This window comes from Pyxicephalus adspersus, chromosome 2 (assembly GCF_032062135.1).
Source record: "Pyxicephalus adspersus chromosome 2, UCB_Pads_2.0, whole genome shotgun sequence".
In the NCBI taxonomy this organism is placed as follows: Eukaryota; Metazoa; Chordata; class Amphibia; order Anura; family Pyxicephalidae; genus Pyxicephalus; species Pyxicephalus adspersus.
The window spans coordinates 29240305-29258793 of record NC_092859.1 but is presented as its reverse complement, the minus strand read 5'-3'; the positions used below and the strand labels follow the sequence as shown (position 1 = coordinate 29258793).

At 36.8% G+C, this 18489-nt stretch overlaps 1 protein-coding gene across 11 annotated transcripts in view; it reads left to right on the top strand.

The window, feature by feature from the left end:
- The window catches only part of DGKI (diacylglycerol kinase iota), a 148780-nt gene that overhangs the window by 71560 nt on the left and 58731 nt on the right, over positions 1-18489 (top strand). For 10 of the 11 annotated variants that reach the window (XM_072400197.1, XM_072400190.1, XM_072400189.1 and 7 more), the window contains 8 exons: positions 2714-2830; positions 8597-8671; positions 9819-9914; positions 10035-10117; positions 10488-10548; positions 12246-12359; positions 12880-13017; positions 15508-15586. In XM_072400197.1, coding sequence (XP_072256298.1) covers positions 2714-2830; positions 8597-8671; positions 9819-9914; positions 10035-10117; positions 10488-10548; positions 12246-12359; positions 12880-13017; positions 15508-15586 — 763 coding nt within the window. The remainder of the gene's footprint in view (positions 1-2713; positions 2831-8596; positions 8672-9818; positions 9915-10034; positions 10118-10487; positions 10549-12245; positions 12360-12879; positions 13018-15507; positions 15587-18489) is intronic. The other variant, XM_072400191.1, reaches the window with a different exon arrangement.

Here is an 18489-nt window from a genome sequence, read left to right as displayed (position 1 = left end):
GCCCTTTGGTCTGTTAGATTCAGTGGGTTGGAGAAGATACAAATAATAAAATGCCTTGATGGACTGAAGTTAGTCTGGAAGAATGGGTGCTTCAAACATCCTCCAGCTCAGGCATGAGGCAGGCTGTATCTGTTTCTAATGCATACTATGAGAAGCTGACATCATGCAAACTATATCTCAGTACAGAAGAGGAGCCTGTGCAACTGTGAAGACTAAAGAAAGGCTTAATCAATGGGTATTTTAAAGTGTACTTGTCATACCCTATACACCTGGTCTTCACAACTGGGAAAACCAATTTTAGGGACAGCTGGCCAAAAGGGAATTTCTCCTTTTTTCAGAGATCTATTCCCATTATGTTCTTAGGATAGCAAATTTTCCAGGGGGATATAGCAAAAAATAAAACAAAAAAACTATTCTATACAAAACTAAAAAGGTTTTGGCGTAACAGAAACTTTACCTTTGACATCTGCAAAGTACTATTTATATCAACAATGGTTACCATTAACAGAAAACCATTATAATATATAAAAGTTATATTATATTCATCATCATATTATAATCATCATTGTATGAAGAAACAAATGTTCTCTTTATGGTGTTTACATGCATTTAAATCTCAGGAAATTGTTCAGAAATTTTATGTGAATTCTGTGTGTGACCATGTTCCTTCCTCAATACGATCATCAACTGCAAAGTTTTTGATTCTGGGCCACAATGAACCATTTTTGGCCACAAAGTAAAACTTTAGGCAGAAGCTAACAGAAAAACAAAAAAAAACCTTTTGGGGTATTTGACCATCACACCTAACTTTAGTTTTTAAAGTATGTGGACACTCTTCCAAATTCTTGAGTTCAAGTGAATGGGACTGTTAATACCACAGCATACACATTTTAGACAATTGTACACTTTTCACCTTGTTGTGGGAAAGAACATTTTATTCCAGCATATCTGTGCCCCTGTGTACATAGCTAGCTTCCAAAAGATACATGGGTTAGTTTTGTGTGGAGGACACAAACCTCAGACAAAACCTCATGGAAAGCCTTCATTGAGATTCATGCAGTAAAACCTGTCTAGATTACAGCATGGATTACCCACTCTGTATATTTTGCTGCCATAAGGGGGATTATAGGAAGATAATAAAATAAAGGGATTTCTCAGACAATATCTGACAGGTGTGCTAGTAGTATTTTGAAAATGCATACTGTATAAATATGTGTAAATGAATACAGCACCATACTGAAGGGTGTTTATTCAGTTTGGTTGGAGTTTCACTTTAACCCTATGACAGGGTTTGATAAGGTTTATTCTATAAGTGACAGAAGTAGAAGGAGTTTGCCTTGGAAAGGTATGAAAACACTTCCGCCGGAGTTATTAGTATCATGTCTGTGCAAGAAAAGAGCGCACTTAAAGCATCTGTCTTCCAGACGCTGCGCAGAGGGAACGATGACTGTAACCTGGAATTACCATGGGCCATGCCGTGTAATGATAGTCTCACTCTGTTCTCCAGTCTGCTATTACTCATACAAAACCCACTGTATACCCACACAACCCCTGTGCGTTGTAATTACATCGCTGTTTACCGCGGTCCTGTGTTCAGAAAAAACCCATTGTGCAAAGTCACAGTGTACCTCCCCCTTCTATATATAGAGTACGAGGGCTGCCACTTCGTGTGCAAATATAAGATGTTCCTCATCATTATAATGCCAACACTTTCTTCCTGCCTCCTCATGTAGCTCCTATAAAACAAAGCTGAACTCAGGGAAAACAGCTGAAATACTTATATGGGAGATGTTTTATGTGCCAAAAGATTTGCATTTCTGTCCATTTAGTTCTGGGTTTTGCACAACTCTGCCACACAGAACTACCCTGTCTGGCTGTACAGAAGACCTGATCAGATCTGTCCCTTTCCAGGCCTGTGAATTAACACTGAATGAAGAAAAAAGCAAATTGTTGGGCTCATCCTAAGGTCACCCTCTCCTCCTCTCAATATGCCATTTATTAGCACACTATGCTACTTTTCTTTCCCACAGTCAGAGCTGTGCTGTACAGGAGAATGCAAGAGTCTTATTTCTTTATGCCTGGAGTTCTGCTTCAAAGCAAAAACAAACAAACAAACCCAACACCCCTCCCTTTTCCAACTCATCTATACTCACCTATATGTACCTGCGCTTTTGGGGGCTTTTGGAAAAGTTGGATTATATAGGTGGGTTGGGCAGTAACTTGAATTGCAAACAAAAAGGTTTCCTTTCAAATAACCAACCAATACAGGACTTTATAGGCCAAAAAGAACACAACAAATTGTTTATTTTGGCCTATAAAGTCCCGTTTTTTGGTTGGTTATCTAAAAGGAAACATTTTTGTTTGTGGTTAAGAATTTGGGATGCAGCTGAGATAATTATAGTTCTGAAGGGGTCCAAATTACAATATATACAGTAACTTGAATGGGCAAAATGCCTGAGTCTGTTTAAAGCTGAGTTCTGTTTTATTCTCCCTCAGCTGTTATGCCAGTTTGGGAGATCTACCTTCATGTTCTATGTGATCCTTGGGGCAGCAGGTAATGGGAAATCTTTCAAATGGGGATACACTGGGTGTAATCAGGCATGTATAATATTGTATTATAAACATTATTGTGGTGAAGCAGCAGTTAGTTTATTTATAGGTGTGTTTAAAACTTTTAATAATTTTTTGTACTTGATTCCCTTTTCTCCTTTAGTTTCACAACAAGGTGACGTGTTTTCTGCTCCATCACATAGAAGAACCGTGCTCACTGGGTGCCCATGCTGCTGTCATCGTCCCTCCCAGCTGGATCATTAAGGTGAAGAAACCTCAGGTAACTGCATGTCACTCTTTGTCTGTGAGGGTCTCTCCACCTACTCTTGGCCCATCTGCCCTGACAATGCCCAGGACAGCACCCGTATGTATGACCTGAGTGTCACAGTAGTCGCATGATCCCTTAGGGACTATCCCAGCAGCACCTTTTCTTTCCCAGTGATGTGGCCTTGTTGCTGTTGCATTGTGGGTACTCCTTTTCCTTGCCATTTACAGCTTGTTTGGATGTAGTAACTGCAAGACCATGTAAGTGGAAGACCATTGGCTCCCTTCTTCTGGCCCACATCCTTTATGAGTTTGGAAAAAATGATGGCATGCTTAAGTGTGTGCAGACATTTATATACTGTTTGAACTATTGGTGCCCAGGCTGATGGGGTCATTCACTGATATGTGGCCTATTTGCTATGCATTCTATCACACCTTTGCTTATGTTTGCAGTGGGAAATGAGCCAGTGCCATGGCTGTGGGTCTTAGTGGAGTGTTTAATTAATGTTTTGGTGGTTTACTACCTTCATTATACAACTTTCTTCTGAAATCATAAATCATCTTTTTGTAGTCACATGTAAAATTATGTTTTTTTTAAAGGAAAAGGGTTAACCGAAAGTTCAAAACAAACCGCACAATCAGATTGTAGAGTGTGGGCACCTTAAACTAAGGAAACACATATCCACCTCCTGACACTACAGTAACTGTCAATTAAGTGCCTAATGATACCATCCAGGGAATAGTTTATTATGTGAAGATTAATGATAAGAGACCTCCTGCTGCTAATTGCCAAGTGCCTCTGTCAGTCTCAGTGCTGATCGCTCGGGTGATAGTTCTTAGTTCTCTTAACTTATTTTGTTCCTCTGTGAATAGGCAGAGGCAGTGGCATTTCTTGTGTTATAATAGCAGAAAATAAACAAGAAGTTTGATCTCTGCTGCATTGCTAAATAGTGAACAGTTGATCATTACTCTTAATACAAACCCTTTTTTTTAACATTGATCTTTACTTGCACCCCTTTGTTGGTGAAAAAATATAAACAGGTAACATCAACTCCTTCATCAGATCAAAAACAGGTTTTATGATTTATAAGATATGTATATTTCCAAAATGGCAGGTCTTTCCTAAAGTAGGCCTGGTATAAATGACACATGTTTATACAATAAACCATATACAAATCTTGTTTTCAGCCAAAGTTATAGATTACCCAACCCCGATACACCTCCTAAATTTACCTATTAAACACATGTTTATGCTGCATTGCTAAATAGTGAACAGTTGATCATTACTCTTAATACAAACCCATTTTTTAACATTGATCTTTACTTGCACCCCTTTGTTGGTTAAAAAATATAAACAGGTAACATTAGCTGCTTCATCTGATCAAAAACAGGTTTTATGATTTATAAGACATGTATATTTTTTAAAGCATTTTCTTAAAGTAGGCCTGGTATAAATGACACGTTTATACAATAAACTAAATACAAATCTTGTTTTTAGCCAAAGGTATAGATTACCCCAGCCCGATACACCTCCTAAATTTACCTATTGATCCTTTAATGTAATTCACAGTATTGGTGACCAGTAAAGTAGTTTGAGTTGTAAAAGGCATAGGACCATGCTCAACTTCTTAGATTTGCATTGTCAGCCAGCTATGAGCGCTCTTTCAGTTGGGTGTTGGCCTGCTTATATGACAGACTAGAGAAGCAGCCAAAGGACCAACTGAAGGAGTGCACAGCAGGCTGACAACATTTTTGCAAAGTGCAATCCAGTGGTATAGTGCTGTCAGTCTGCCACAAAAAGTGCTGTTGCTACCAGGATCTTCAGGTAAGAAGCTTTGCAACTGTTTTATACAGTGGGGCAAAATACCCAACATACTGAAAAAAAAAACAGATTTAGGGTTTATGGACACTTACAAATACAGTATGGCATTGTGCTTTCTCGAGCAGTGGATGTGCAGGCTCTTTTGTAAGGGTTGGACTTTATTAATCCTGCATGTCTGTGTTTCTAAAAATCCTCTCCGTGTACGGGCTGTGTGCATGTGGTGTGCACGTGGTGGTTTTGTAACTATTTATGATATTTCTTAGAGTTTGCCACTGAAGGTATGCTGAACCTATAATACAGGCTGCTCCATTGTGACATCTTGTGACCAATTATAATTGTATGTTTATTTAATCATTTATTTATTTAATAATTATAAATTCCATGTAGCTGATCCAAATGGAAACTAATGTAATAACTGTAACAACTAGGAGTCTCTTTTGCAGTCTGCCCTGGTCACCCTTACTGTAGAGGTGACCATTTTTTTCATCTGAGCTAACAGCTACTTACATAGGCAAGGAAAATGCCTATGTGGCACATCTCTGCATCCACTATAGACTACATTTTTGTTATGTACCTTTTTATTGGGCAAACACTTTTTCATTACATACCAATAATAAAGTAAAATATGTTTATTTAATAAAAAGTTTTAAGCTATTCATATATAAAAAAATCTAAAAAAAATAAAAATACAATATTTTTCTAATTTACAAAGTATTTCTGGAGACAAAAAAAGTAGTTTTATTGCATTTTATAATTCAAATGACATGACTTTGAATTTACATTGCAAAGGTTTGGTATAAAGATTTTCAATATGTTGCCTTCTTAATGAAAAAAACAAAACAATAAAACAATTGTGTCTCAATAAGCACGGTGTCAGACAGTCATATATAACAGACAGTCATTTATAACAGCAGCAACTACTACAGCTGTTGTAGTCTCTAAAGAGCACATTCTGGCTGTGATTTTCAAAGCTGAGAGCCACCTTAAATATACTGAGGGAAGTGGAAGCAGGACAGAAGGACAAGGCATACTACACATGTCCTGGGTAGTTTTTTAGTGCATGTAGCATACCCAATTGGTTTAAAATACCAAGCACATCATTGTGTTTTCAGGAAAATACATATTCAGTTAGCTGAATGCCCTTTAGTAAATCAGCCTTATTTACTTTCGGATAAGGAGTAAAGCGCAACTGCTATGCAGTGCTATACTGTACTATATAGCAGAAAGCAGAGTTTACCTATATGGCTGCTCCTGTGTACACTTGATGAAGTGTGTTATGATTTTCCAGATATAATCAATAGCTTTTTGGCTCACCAAGTAGAAACTGGTTTTTAAAATGTGGAAGAAAGTAATTTTTGCATGCTGTGGCTTGCTTCCAACCAAAGGCCTTGCATTTGTATTCTTCTCTCTATACAACATTCTGCTTGTTACAAGTTGGAGAAGCAGCACCACCTTGTGGTAAAAAATGAAAACTGTTGCACAGAACAAAAATAGGTGAAGCTGAATTTATTTTCTTGAAACAGCTGTTACCTAAAATTACAGACCTGTTAGCAAATACCACAAAATGTTAGATACAAGAGCATATGTTTGTCAAAGGCTGTTTTGCTGAAAAGATTTTTATGAAAAATAGATGTAAACCCTAACTGGGTATATTTAGTTTGCCTATGCATTTTGTTTTAGAAGCTACTGACATTTTTCCCCTACAATGCTGTTTCTTATCATTTGTATCTATTTTTCAATCTCAGTGCCAATCTTCCACCTTTTTTTTAAACTGGTTACTATCTCCATGCTCCAGCATTAGCTGAATCACATTTTTGCTCTGGACCACGTTTCTAAAAGTGACATTTGTGGCATTATGGGTGTATTAATTAAGCATAAGAGCAGCACGTAGAGGGATAACAACCCATGGGTACAATTGGGAGACAGTCAAGCTCCTTCATGCCAGGACCCCAAGGTATTTTTAATGAAAGCTTTAGTTTTTTTGCAAATTAAGTATTATTAGGTTATTAAACAAGGATATCATACAAACCAATCAAAAAAACAAAAAATCAGAAGCTTATGACAAAGTATAAATCACAGCAGAAAACAGATAAAATTAAAGAAACAAAGAAAAGAAAGGTAAAAATAAAAAAGGTAAACAAAATTGTTAAAGACTGTGAATGCAGTAAATCTACTAATGCGGAGGAGCACCTGGAGGGAGACCAAAAGGGAGGTAATATGAGGGAGACAATATTGTGGCTACTGAGAGTAGCACCTCAAGAAGAAAGAGGGGAGGCATGTTTTAATTATCACTCAAAATTTTTTCAATGTGAGCATAAACTAACTTCTTCTTTGGTAAGAAAACAGTAACTAAGGCTATCCGGGAGTGAAATAGTAGGAGGATGGGGTGACATCTACTTAAGATCTGTGCTATTTCTAGCTAGATATACCAATTCTTTTAAAGATATGCTGAGATTCAGTAAGGATTAAGGTGTTACCCAAAACATAAACAGTCAGGCTAATTAGGATGGGACAGGTTATTAGGTCATAAGGAAATGTAAAGATATGCTGCCAGAACTGGTTCACGATAGGGCAGTGCCAAAGAAGATGGGTAAGAAGTCCTGAGGACTGGCACACTTACATAAGGAAACATAGGATGAGAAAAATTTTGGAAGGGGTGAAATAGAGAATAGGGACAGTAAAAGTTTGTTTCTGTCTCTTCATAGCATTAAAAGTCTTTACGAGGGACCTCGAGACACCCCTCCCAATCATCATCAATAAGTGTCTAAACTTCCCCTGTCACATCATCAAGGAGAAATGTACATTCAATTTAGCTTGATAAATTTCAACTTTTATGTGCTTTCAGTAACCATCTTTAACAAAATGTACAAGGGAATGATCTCCAGTAACCAGCTGTAACAGTAAAAGTTGTGCCCTGAAGGTGTGAAGTGTGAAGCTGGAAATGATGGTAGAAATTGTAGAAGCAGAGGAGTCACACAATTGAAAGGTGCCAAGATGGCCAACTACCCACAGCCCAGCAACTTAAAACGATCGAATTGTGGAGTTTGTAATGCTGGGTTCTGGTTATCCCATAACGAGTTATAATAATCCCAAGTGAAGGTATAGAATTTATTAGCCCAAGACCAAATCCAGGTTTAAAAATAGTTATTAGTTAATCTACCAGCTGTACCCTTGATAAATTCATAAAAAGGCAATTTATGAGCTTGAGGTACCAAGAATCCCAACAGATGAGGTTTTTACTGATAAACTAAAGGGATAAATTAAGCTGTAAGGCTGTAATGTAATGTTTTTTGCAAACATGGGAAGGCCAGACCTTCAAGAAAAGTGTTGTTAGTAAGAATTTAATTCAAGCAAAATTTGGAGAATATAGCCAATCCTCCTAAAAATCCTTAGCACATTCTTCTGCAACTTAGTTTACCTGCAGAGGTCATTTACAAAGTGGATGAAGCTTACTTGTAATAGGTAAGGGAGGCAGGGCATAACATTAGTTTTCCAAAAAGCTGTTATACCTTTATAATAAAAAAAGTCTACCTCTTACTTACACACTTTTGCACAGATTAGTGTTTTTTTTTTTTTTGAAAGACTACCTATTCCCTCAAAGTTAAAATGTGGTGTCACAAAGTGGCAAGACTTGTGTAGCCACATGATAATGAGGTCTGTCTGCGGCCACACAAACTAGGCCTCCTATAACATTATTGAGTAAGTTATTACAGGTACACTTTAATTTCGTTTTTTACATATTGCAGGGTAGTCTTGTGCTCTCAGTGGCTTTATTAGTAATCGTAGAACAAAGTTATGTCAAAGGTTCTGCGTCTGATAAAAAACAAATAGTTCATCTTTTAGGGAATGTGCCTATACACCTCACACAGTGTATATGTACAGTTAAAAATGGAGATATTATTTATAACAAAAGCTTCAAGTTTATTGTAATGTTCAAATGTTTCTTATGTAAATTTGCAGGTCAACTCAAAAAACTCCAGTAGGCGGAAGAAAAGAACATCATTTAAGAGGAAAGCCAGCAAAAAAGGCTTTGAGGTAAGAACAAATTCTGTATATCTGCCAAGTCAAAAAGTAAATTGAACTGCTTATGTCTGTTTTATGTAGCAATGCTTAGAAACACCTAGACTTTACACCACAAGTATAGAGATAGGGACCCTGTTCTTACTGCAGGCAACTACATTGATACACTGAATTGTACAGGTAGTCCCCAGGTTAAGGACATCCGACATATGGACACCTCCTAGATAGGAATGCGGCTTCCCTGCTCACTCGCCTGCAGGACAGAGGCTGGATGGGGGAGGGGGGGGTGGTTTGAATGAATCAGAAGAAATCTTTTGCTAAACATGTTTCTTTTTGCATATCAAAGTGCAGCTTGCTCCAGAAGTTAATGAATGTCTAGGTTGCATAAAGATTTTTTTTGCTTTGTTGATTAGGTGTTGATTAACACCATGCTGCTTAATAATATGTTGAGACAAACATCTGTCCTAACTGCATTTATTAAAATAATGTATCTGTTCCGACTTACATACAAATTCAACTTAAGAACAAACCTACAGTCCCTATCTCATATGGAACCCGGGGACTACCTGTATTCAATTTCATTATGCTGCAGTTGCTATCTACATGAAGGCAGTGGCCATTTTGACATGCCCGCCGGATGTGTCATTCAATAGCAAACAAGAGCTTTGGTGATTTCAGTGCTAGCTGGGTCAATAAAACTGAAATTTTGTACTTTGAGCTTTAAAGAAACTGTTCCCTCTTTGGCCATGCATTATATTTTCCAAAATGTGCACATGTCATTTGTGCATTGCAATCATTGTGGCCTCAGTGATTGCAAACAAAAAATCTCAATCTCAAGGAGAGTCCTAACCTTGAAACTCAGACTTATTAGATGTTATTAATGAATTAATTAATAACATACATTACATTATGCAAGACTGACCATATAATTAAATATCTTTACTGCAATTCACTTTATGAAGACACTTCATATGTTTATTGTTGCTTTTATTCTAAACACCAGAGTTAGGTGGTTTAGTCCCCCGCAATCCTTACTTTTGTTTTTATCTCATGAAGTGTTTTAAAACTTCCTGGTTTGAGTCAGATTTAGGTAAGTCTCATTAGTTGTAAGTCTCAATAAAGCTCACACCTGCTGAACTAAACTCCCCTCTCTACTACACAGGATATTAAAGGCCGGGCGTTTGTAATAAAACCCATCTCTTCACCTCTTATGAAACCTTTACTGGTCTTTGTGAACCCAAAAAGTGGAGGAAACCAGGTAAAGATGGCTCGTATAATATGCATTAACCTTTTTAACCTAAATCTTTTAATAGATAATATGGTCCATTTCTTTTGTTCTCTGCCTCACTGGCTGTACCATCTTTTTATGCTTCACTAGGGTACAAAAGTGCTGCAGATGTTCATGTGGTATTTAAATCCGCGGCAAGTCTTTGACCTCTCTCAGGAGGGGCCAAGAGAAGCGTGAGTATCCTTATATCTCCATCATATGTTATTGTGTTTAGCAGGTCAATATCGCATCTTGCACAGTTGTACAAGCCCCTCTCCTATACTGAATATTCTGATATAGCTTATGTTGTCCTGAGCTCTTACTAACTACAAAATGACTTCATCATGTTCAACCCCACCTTCCTCCAGCAAAAACTAGTGATTTTGGGACAGCATACATACTGTACATTATTCGGAATAATCTAACACCTTACAGATGCTGCCTAATCTCTAGACATTTTTAAGCCATTTTTGTGTATTTTTTGTCATTTTTATATTATTATATTTATATTAATGAGCTTGCTTTATCTTTTAATATACAAATAAAAAAATGTTTGTGTTTCAGGTTGGAACTGTATAGAAAAGTGCCAAATCTACGCATTCTTGCCTGTGGTGGTGATGGGACGGTAAGCATTTTATATCTAATGCAGTGCATAGTGATTTACTGTATCTTTCACTTACATTTTCTAAAATCAAAGTATCATTTAAACCAGTGGTGGCCAACCTTTTTTCATCTGGGGCCACTGTTGACATTGGGATTAAACTCGCGGGCCACAATGCAAACAAACAATAATGATGTATGTTTAAAGCTAGAATAGTTTTAATTTAAAATGTGATTAAATTGAAATGTTTCTAGTTACCGTGACATACATGCCCATGTGACAGATGGCCAAGGGGTAGATGTTCTTACTATTATATCTTCATCTCTCTGTTCCTGGGAAATTAGGGTTCACAGAAGGTAAGTGGCTAGATATGTGTAACAGGATAGCATGGTATGATAGGTATAGCTTTTCTTACCTTGTGATGGCACCACATCAATAAAATGTTGAGGGGAGGTAGCGACAAGAGTCCCCCACTTATCATACATTTCCCTTTCTCTACTGTTAAAGGGAAGTTGGGGTTCACAGAAGGTAAGTGGCCAGCTATGTGTGACAGGGTTGCATGGTATGGCAGGAATATTTTTCGTATCTTGTGATGGTGTCATAGTGATAAAATTTTAGGAGGAGTTAGCCAAAAGAATCCTCCACTTGCAGTCACATTTCCCTGTTCTTATAGAGAAATTGAAGTTTATAGAGACTAAGGGATAGCTATGTGTGACCGGGTAGAATGATATGATGGGTATAAATTAAAATTATTAGGGAAGGGGGGACAAAAGGCATTTCCTACTGGCTCCCACATTTCCAGTTGCTAACATCCCTCTGTTCCAGAGAAATTAAGGGCCACAGAAGGTAAGTGGTCAGCTATGTGTAACAGGCAGATCGCCAGCCTTTCAGTCCCCGGCATGGCAGCGTTCGCAGATTTGACTGTAGGCGGCAGTGAGTGCTACTGAGTGTCTCCCCCCTAGGCAGGGTTCCATGGCATGAGAAAGGGGTAGTTACACCACAACCTTACTGCCAACATGAAGACAGCCTTGAAGTTTTGTGAGCTTTAAGGGGCAACACAGCACATAGACAATTGGCATTACCCTAATGTTCATTGCCATGACAGTGGCTCCCGGGGTCCCAAAACATGCAAGCTCATTTTGGAGACCCTGGTCTTAAAAAAGCCCCCCTAATGTGAAAATATCCCCGATTGTTAGGATTTTATGCTTGTGACCCCGTATCTGGCAACTTTTTATGTTTAGGGGGCTTACCCTGAAATTTTCACATTTCTATGACAATCACTGAAGGAGATATGAGGATTTTTACATGGGGATAATGACAGCTGCATGAACACAGAGACAGCTCTCATGCTGCTGCTGGGATTATCTCACAGTATAAGGTGGGCAGGGAATAGCTCTGTCTTCTGGCAGCACAATCCTCATAGAGAAACATAGGAGATGCGCGCCCCATCCCCCACAGGACAACAAGCAGAGAGGGAATGAGGAGAAGGCTGGATCTTACAGCTCTGCGGGCCGTAAGTTGAGCACCCCTGATTTAAACCATTTAAACAGAGCTCCTTATAGTAGCATGGAATGTTACAGAATGGAAGTAAACACAAATTTCATTCTGCTAGTGCCTGGCAAAAATTCTATCATAGTCATAGGAGTTGACAAAGGGTCTATTGTGATGTGACTAACATTTGTCTAGTACTGATAATCAATACTGATTTTCTTCAATTACAGGTAGGCTGGATCCTTTCTGTCTTGGATGAGCTACAGCTGAACCCTCAGCCTCCAGTCGCTGTTCTGCCTCTTGGTACTGGAAATGACCTTGCCAGAACCCTTAACTGGGGAGGGGTAAGCATGTGACTGGCCAGTAAAGAAAATTTAGCTTTAAGGGAAATTCTTCTGTAGTATGTACTAAATGGTCCATAGCAAACCAAGCATAGGCAGCAGCAGAAACAATGTTTTTCTTCCAGGAGTTCTGGTCTTCCTTTTTGGAAAATTGGATGGTATAATAAGAGTTTTTTTCAGCAAAAATAGTAGAAAAAAATAGGGTTGGAAAATCTAAGATTACTGAAAAGAAACCCTTGATGTGCTCAATTTAATGAACGACCCAAGGCAGAGCTAGAGCAGTTGAATTATATTTCCATCTCCATTTTTGAGCAGAAGAATGGGGAGTCTGGGCTAAGCTATGACATCTAAATTAGCATTTTCTTCCAGCTTTTGCCTCAACTACTACATAGTTAGTTAAATGAGTGAACTAATACCATATCGTATAGTAATAGTATATGTGCATTTTGTATCCTGTTGGTGTGTAATGTATGCAGTACTTTAGATTTTAAAATTCTGTTATATTCATCTTCGTCCTGGCCAGGGCTACACAGATGAACCTGTCTCTAAAATCCTCTGTCATGTGGAAGATGGTACCATAGTGCAGCTGGATCGCTGGAACCTACATGTAGAGAGAAACCCGGATCTTCTTCATGAGGAGCTGGATGATGGGACTCATAAGGTCAGAGGTCAGAGGCTGTGCCCTGGGATCCTGGGGTTGTAAGGTGTAACAGTCTTGAAATATAAAACATCAGTGATGTCTTTTTTTTAGGCTATCCATGGAGTATTTATGGAGGAATGATTGCTATTGTTTTGTTAGGGTAAACTGTAGTGTAGACCCCTTGTTAGTAATTAAAAGGTGTAATCATTACCAGCAAAAGTAGATGTATTTCACTTTCCTTACATACCCACTTCCTGCAAAAAAGATGGGGATGATAAAGGAAATGTGTGATTACACTTGATGGACTATGAGCTATATACCTAGTCCAGTCCTTTCTGCGAACTACATTTTAAGTGGGAGGCAAATATTTGGCACCCCAGGTTCATTTTGGGGGAGTGACATCTTGCCTAGTTGCACACTGAGAAGGTTTTTGACCTCAATCAAGAATAGTCTCAGTCATGTACTTCTAAAATAGTTCCTTTTTCTCTTAACCACTAATTTAGTTTAAACTCTGTAATACATATATATATATATATATATATATATATATATATTAAGCTGCAATGGTCTTGTTCAAACATCTTGTCAAGACACCAACACAGGTAAAAATGAGCCCCAGATTAAAGCTAAATTCCACACAGACACCTAAATACATATATGTGAATTTGCTTATCTGCCAAACAGTTTTTAGTCCTCACAAGACAACACAACCAAGAGAGTGACATCACATTCTCTGCTAACCATACATTACATACATACATTCTCTCCACCTACAGTCTTCTGACTGGACCAAGACAAAGTGGAAACCTTCTGTTACACCATCAAGCAGTCAAATAAAATGCAGCGGTTCTAACTGACTCCTAACACTGCCTCTTCTTGTACAAGAGAATGCTGTGTGTGTTTTAGGAGGAGATTGATCTAGATTTAAGTACTTATGCTTTGTTTAAAAATACATTTTATTCATACATTTAATTTGGAAGAATAAATAATTCAAATAATGGTGTTTTATATGAGCCTAGAGAACAGATTTGGTGGCATACACTACCCCCATCAAAAACATTGGAGTAGTCTGTATAAGTGAGGAAAATGAATTAATTCACAGGAATTAAGACTAACCCAAAACCTGTACAATGACGTTTTTATACAATGTTTTTTTTTTATATTATGAGGGTTGGGTATTTTTTTAATCATGTTGCCAAAGAGGCAAGAAATCCATTACTTGCTCCATAAATGCAAACGGCAATAAATCTAAAGGAAAGCCGCAGTGGGGCGGTTTTGGGAAACAATTGACAACAAAAGAACTTTACATCCAACAATCCAAAATTATTATTTTTTTATATATTTATCATATTATATTTAATATAGCGCACATATATTTATAATATTTGGGTTAATTTGAATGTATATATTTTTTTCAACTGTCATTTGTTGGTAATCTTTTTATTATAGTCTGCAATAATAAGATATAAGCAACATTGACAGCAAAACACATCTTTGAATACATTTTCAGGTTGAATGGCAGCAGCTTTTGAGGCCAGAACATCAATGGCACAACATAATATTTATAAATAACAATCTTAAAATTATTTTTCTGCCTTTATCCAATCTGCCTATTACGCACTAAAAGTTTATTTCACTAACGATTGTATTCAAATATATATTTTACATGGCTTGTGTCATAAATGAAATTATTTTTGATTCTTCAATATAAAGTTCTTTGTTGCCAATAGTTTCTCTAAAACTGATCTGGCTGGGGCCTTTCTTTAGAACTGTTTCTTTTTTCCTTATACTGTTTGCAGTCTCAATTTTCTACGCTAGATGGCACTATATACAAATAAATTATGGATTGTAAAGCATAATATTTTCTGTATTTACTGATAAATAGACACAGCACAGACTAGCCTTTGGCTGTCTTGAGGAACCTTTTTTAACATTGAGGAACTCTTTAAAAAACCTTCAGGGCAAAGGGAATCTAAAGCTAATTACTGTAATTACTTTACCTCACAGTACAAGTTAATTCTCAGTTAGTGTAACTTGTTACAGTAGTTTGCATAAAGTGCTTGTCAAATTTCAGTTTTTGGTACTCTTTTGTGTACTGGAGGAATGGGGACACATTAAGGTAATGCATAATTGTAAAAAAAATGTTTTTCACTATCCTTGCTGAATCAAAGATCAATTGCATCCATTGCATACCTTTTTGGTGTGTATATGTAGGGAAAACAAGATGTTTAAACATCACTTTACATCAAGTGATCCATACCAGTCCCAGCCCCAGATGAGCTTTCAATTATTTCTACAGCCTCTTTTACCAAACTTTGTGAAGGCACACATTGGGTGACATGGATCAAATATTCTTTATTGGTCCCTTGTGATTTATTAATGGTAGGGGGGAGAGATGTGGTGGGTAGAAAAAGGGAGGGATGGAAACTCCAGTAAGTTTTTCTTTGATATTCTTTATTTTTTTATTGCTGTTTTGGGCTATCTCACTGTTTTTTCTGTACTTTTTTTCAGCTACCACTAAATGTATTTAATAATTACTTCAGTCTGGGGTTTGATGCACATGTAACCTTGGAGTTTCATGAGTCGAGAGGTGAGTAGATATTTATATGGAACCTCTGTTTTTAAAATGAACTGTATCTATATACTGTTGTTTTCTTTGGTCTCTGGGGTGACATTACAAGACAGTTACCACTTTGTAAATTCCTTTTTTAAGGGCCAGATCAGGGAGATGATTCATGCAAGTTCTGAAGTATGCTATTAAAACACGTACATAAGTCTTTAAAAATACATAAATCATTAGTCACAAAAATGTACAATTCTCAGCAGTTTTGTATTATAATTCCAGTCAATAGACTGTATACATTTACATTGTAGCTGCACTCATGTACATTTTCACTAAGAACATGTTCAGCAAATACAAGACCTAACTGAATTTTGCCAGAATTCCAGTGTCTTTGGTACTTCCTGTGGACAGAAAGAATATCTTATCTTTCTTTTGTGAAACTACTAGTCCCATCTCTTCATGTGTAGTGGTGACTTGTATGGCTGTTTGAAGTCTAGCCTGTGTGACAACCATGGCTGGACTTCATTTATACAATGGGGTATTGGGAAAAGCCCTCAAAAAACAAAAAGTGTGTTATTCTTAGGTTCTCTGCGTAAAAATTAAGGGGAAGGTTTATCTATTAAGGTTTAAGGTTTATCTTTTTTTAATGCTAATATTTACCCATTATAAAAAAAAAAATTAGGTTTGATGTCTGGAAAAATGCAACCTCTAAGTAACTTTTCAGGGTTGGTGTTTAACAATATACGTAAAAGTCAAAAAGAGTTTTAAAAAAATCCATGTTCTATCCATATTAAAAAAAGCTGTCCATGGCCGTGTACACTGACTATGCTTAGGATGAGATAGTGGAGATGGTTCACCAAAGATAAATAGGCTGTTCACTAAGCAATGTGAATTATGCATTTGCAAGGAATATTTAATTTAGCTTAGTGAATTAGGTCAAATTCTGCTGACTTCGACCATCAAATCATATGCAAGCAAAAATGCAAAAATTTCATTTTTTCCTTGCACATGATTAAGTATTCTTTGCAAAGTGAAGTTTTATTGCATTTTCCAAACTAAGAGGTTCAGTGAATATTATATCATTTTGCTAAATGAACAACCTGAACTTCTTTAGTAAATCAACCCCATTGTCAGTGGAAGTATTGTGATCTGTGTCAGGGGTAATATATACAATACATAAATAAAATGTGAGATCATAACCTAATGTTCTGAGCTGATAATGATGTACTGAAGTCTTAAACAATTATATCAGCACCATCTTGATCTCTCTGTGAACCACAGAACACGTCCCTAAGTTTTGGAGCTGAGGAGGATGGTTTTCTTCATTCCTTACAGGGTTCCTGCCCTAGGGTGGCAACACAGCTCTCATATAGTTACAGTACAATAAGTGACTATTGTCAGGTAAAAATGTTACTAGAGAAAGAATCACAAGGGAAAACAATACTGCTGAAAATAAATGCAGCCTCCACATCTAAGCATTGGTAAGCTGCAATATAATACATTTTTGAAGTTTGAAATTATGGCCATAATGGAGGCTCATGTGGTGCACTTCACAAATTGATGATATGTACAAAAAGTTTGTGTATTCTGGTATTGCCATCTTTTCCTTTTTTTAATGGCAAATAACTTCAAAGTTTAATCTACAGATAGCTGTTTTTTTAAGCAGTTCTTTTCAACAATCTGTTTTGCAAAAGCCAGTGAATGATTGCTTTAGTGATATTTCTCCTGAGATTCCAGAATCCTCTTCTTGATGGACACTCTAGCTTGTTCTTTGAGATTTTTGTAATTACTCTGACAACAAGTCTAGTCAGTGGAAGGAAGGACATCAAAGAGCTCCCATTACCGCAAGTGTCACTCCATCCTAATCTCTGCATTCGGCTTTTGTCCCTAAATTACTTCTGTTGTTTGGTTGTCTGCCATTGCTAAATACAATGAGATTTTTTTTTCAGATTTGATCTATTCATTCAACAAAATTTACTGTGTGTAGCATGACGGCCTTTCTTAACAATTCTTTATATTATATATAGTTAATATTATTAATAAGTCAAACTGGAACTTTTTTTATTCATCTGATCAATTGATATATATCAAATGTAAAGCAAAATCTGTGTGTGGACAGTTCTGTGTGTGGAGTTCTAAGAACTTCACAAAACAACCCAAACAAGAACAGGCATATCATGCCTACCTCCTCAGACAATATTGCAGCATACTGCAGGTTTCATATTCTTTAGAACTTGGTAATAGTTGGTATTTCCAATGTCCATCCATTAATCTGATTGTTAGCTCATGGCAGAATAATAACTTTGACTTTTTAACTGCTCTGAGGGCTGCAGGAAGCATTAAAATGTCAATAGCTTGGTTTTAGTTTACATATGGACAGCCAGGAGCAATACATATATATATATATATATATATATATATATATATATATATGTATAATAGGAAGTGGAAAGATGTCTGTGTTGAGTCAGATAGATAGTAGTAGATATCTAACTGGACAGTACTGCCTTATTTATCACATGTCTTTTGATGTCAATTATTTGTTAATAATCTAATGATACCTACAAATCGTATGGATACATCCTGCCATCTTCTCTCAATTAAGAACCCCTGCTTTAAATGCCATTTTGTAAGTGCAGCCTATTAGAATCTGTCTTTTACTGCTCTGATTCAATGTAAGTATTTATTAGGACTGATAATTTTTCATGTGTTAAGAGACACAACATTTATCTTAAAAGTGTATATCATAAATGCATTGTGTATACTTGAGTGAATGAGATGTACATTGTACAAGTCTTTTTTTTTCCCTCAAGTAATTTATTCACTTTTTCCTCCAGTTTATTACTTTGTTGTCTTTATTAGAAACAAAGGAAATAGCATCGCACACATTTGTGTGCAATGGAGAAAAACATAAGCTATTTAAGTGCATA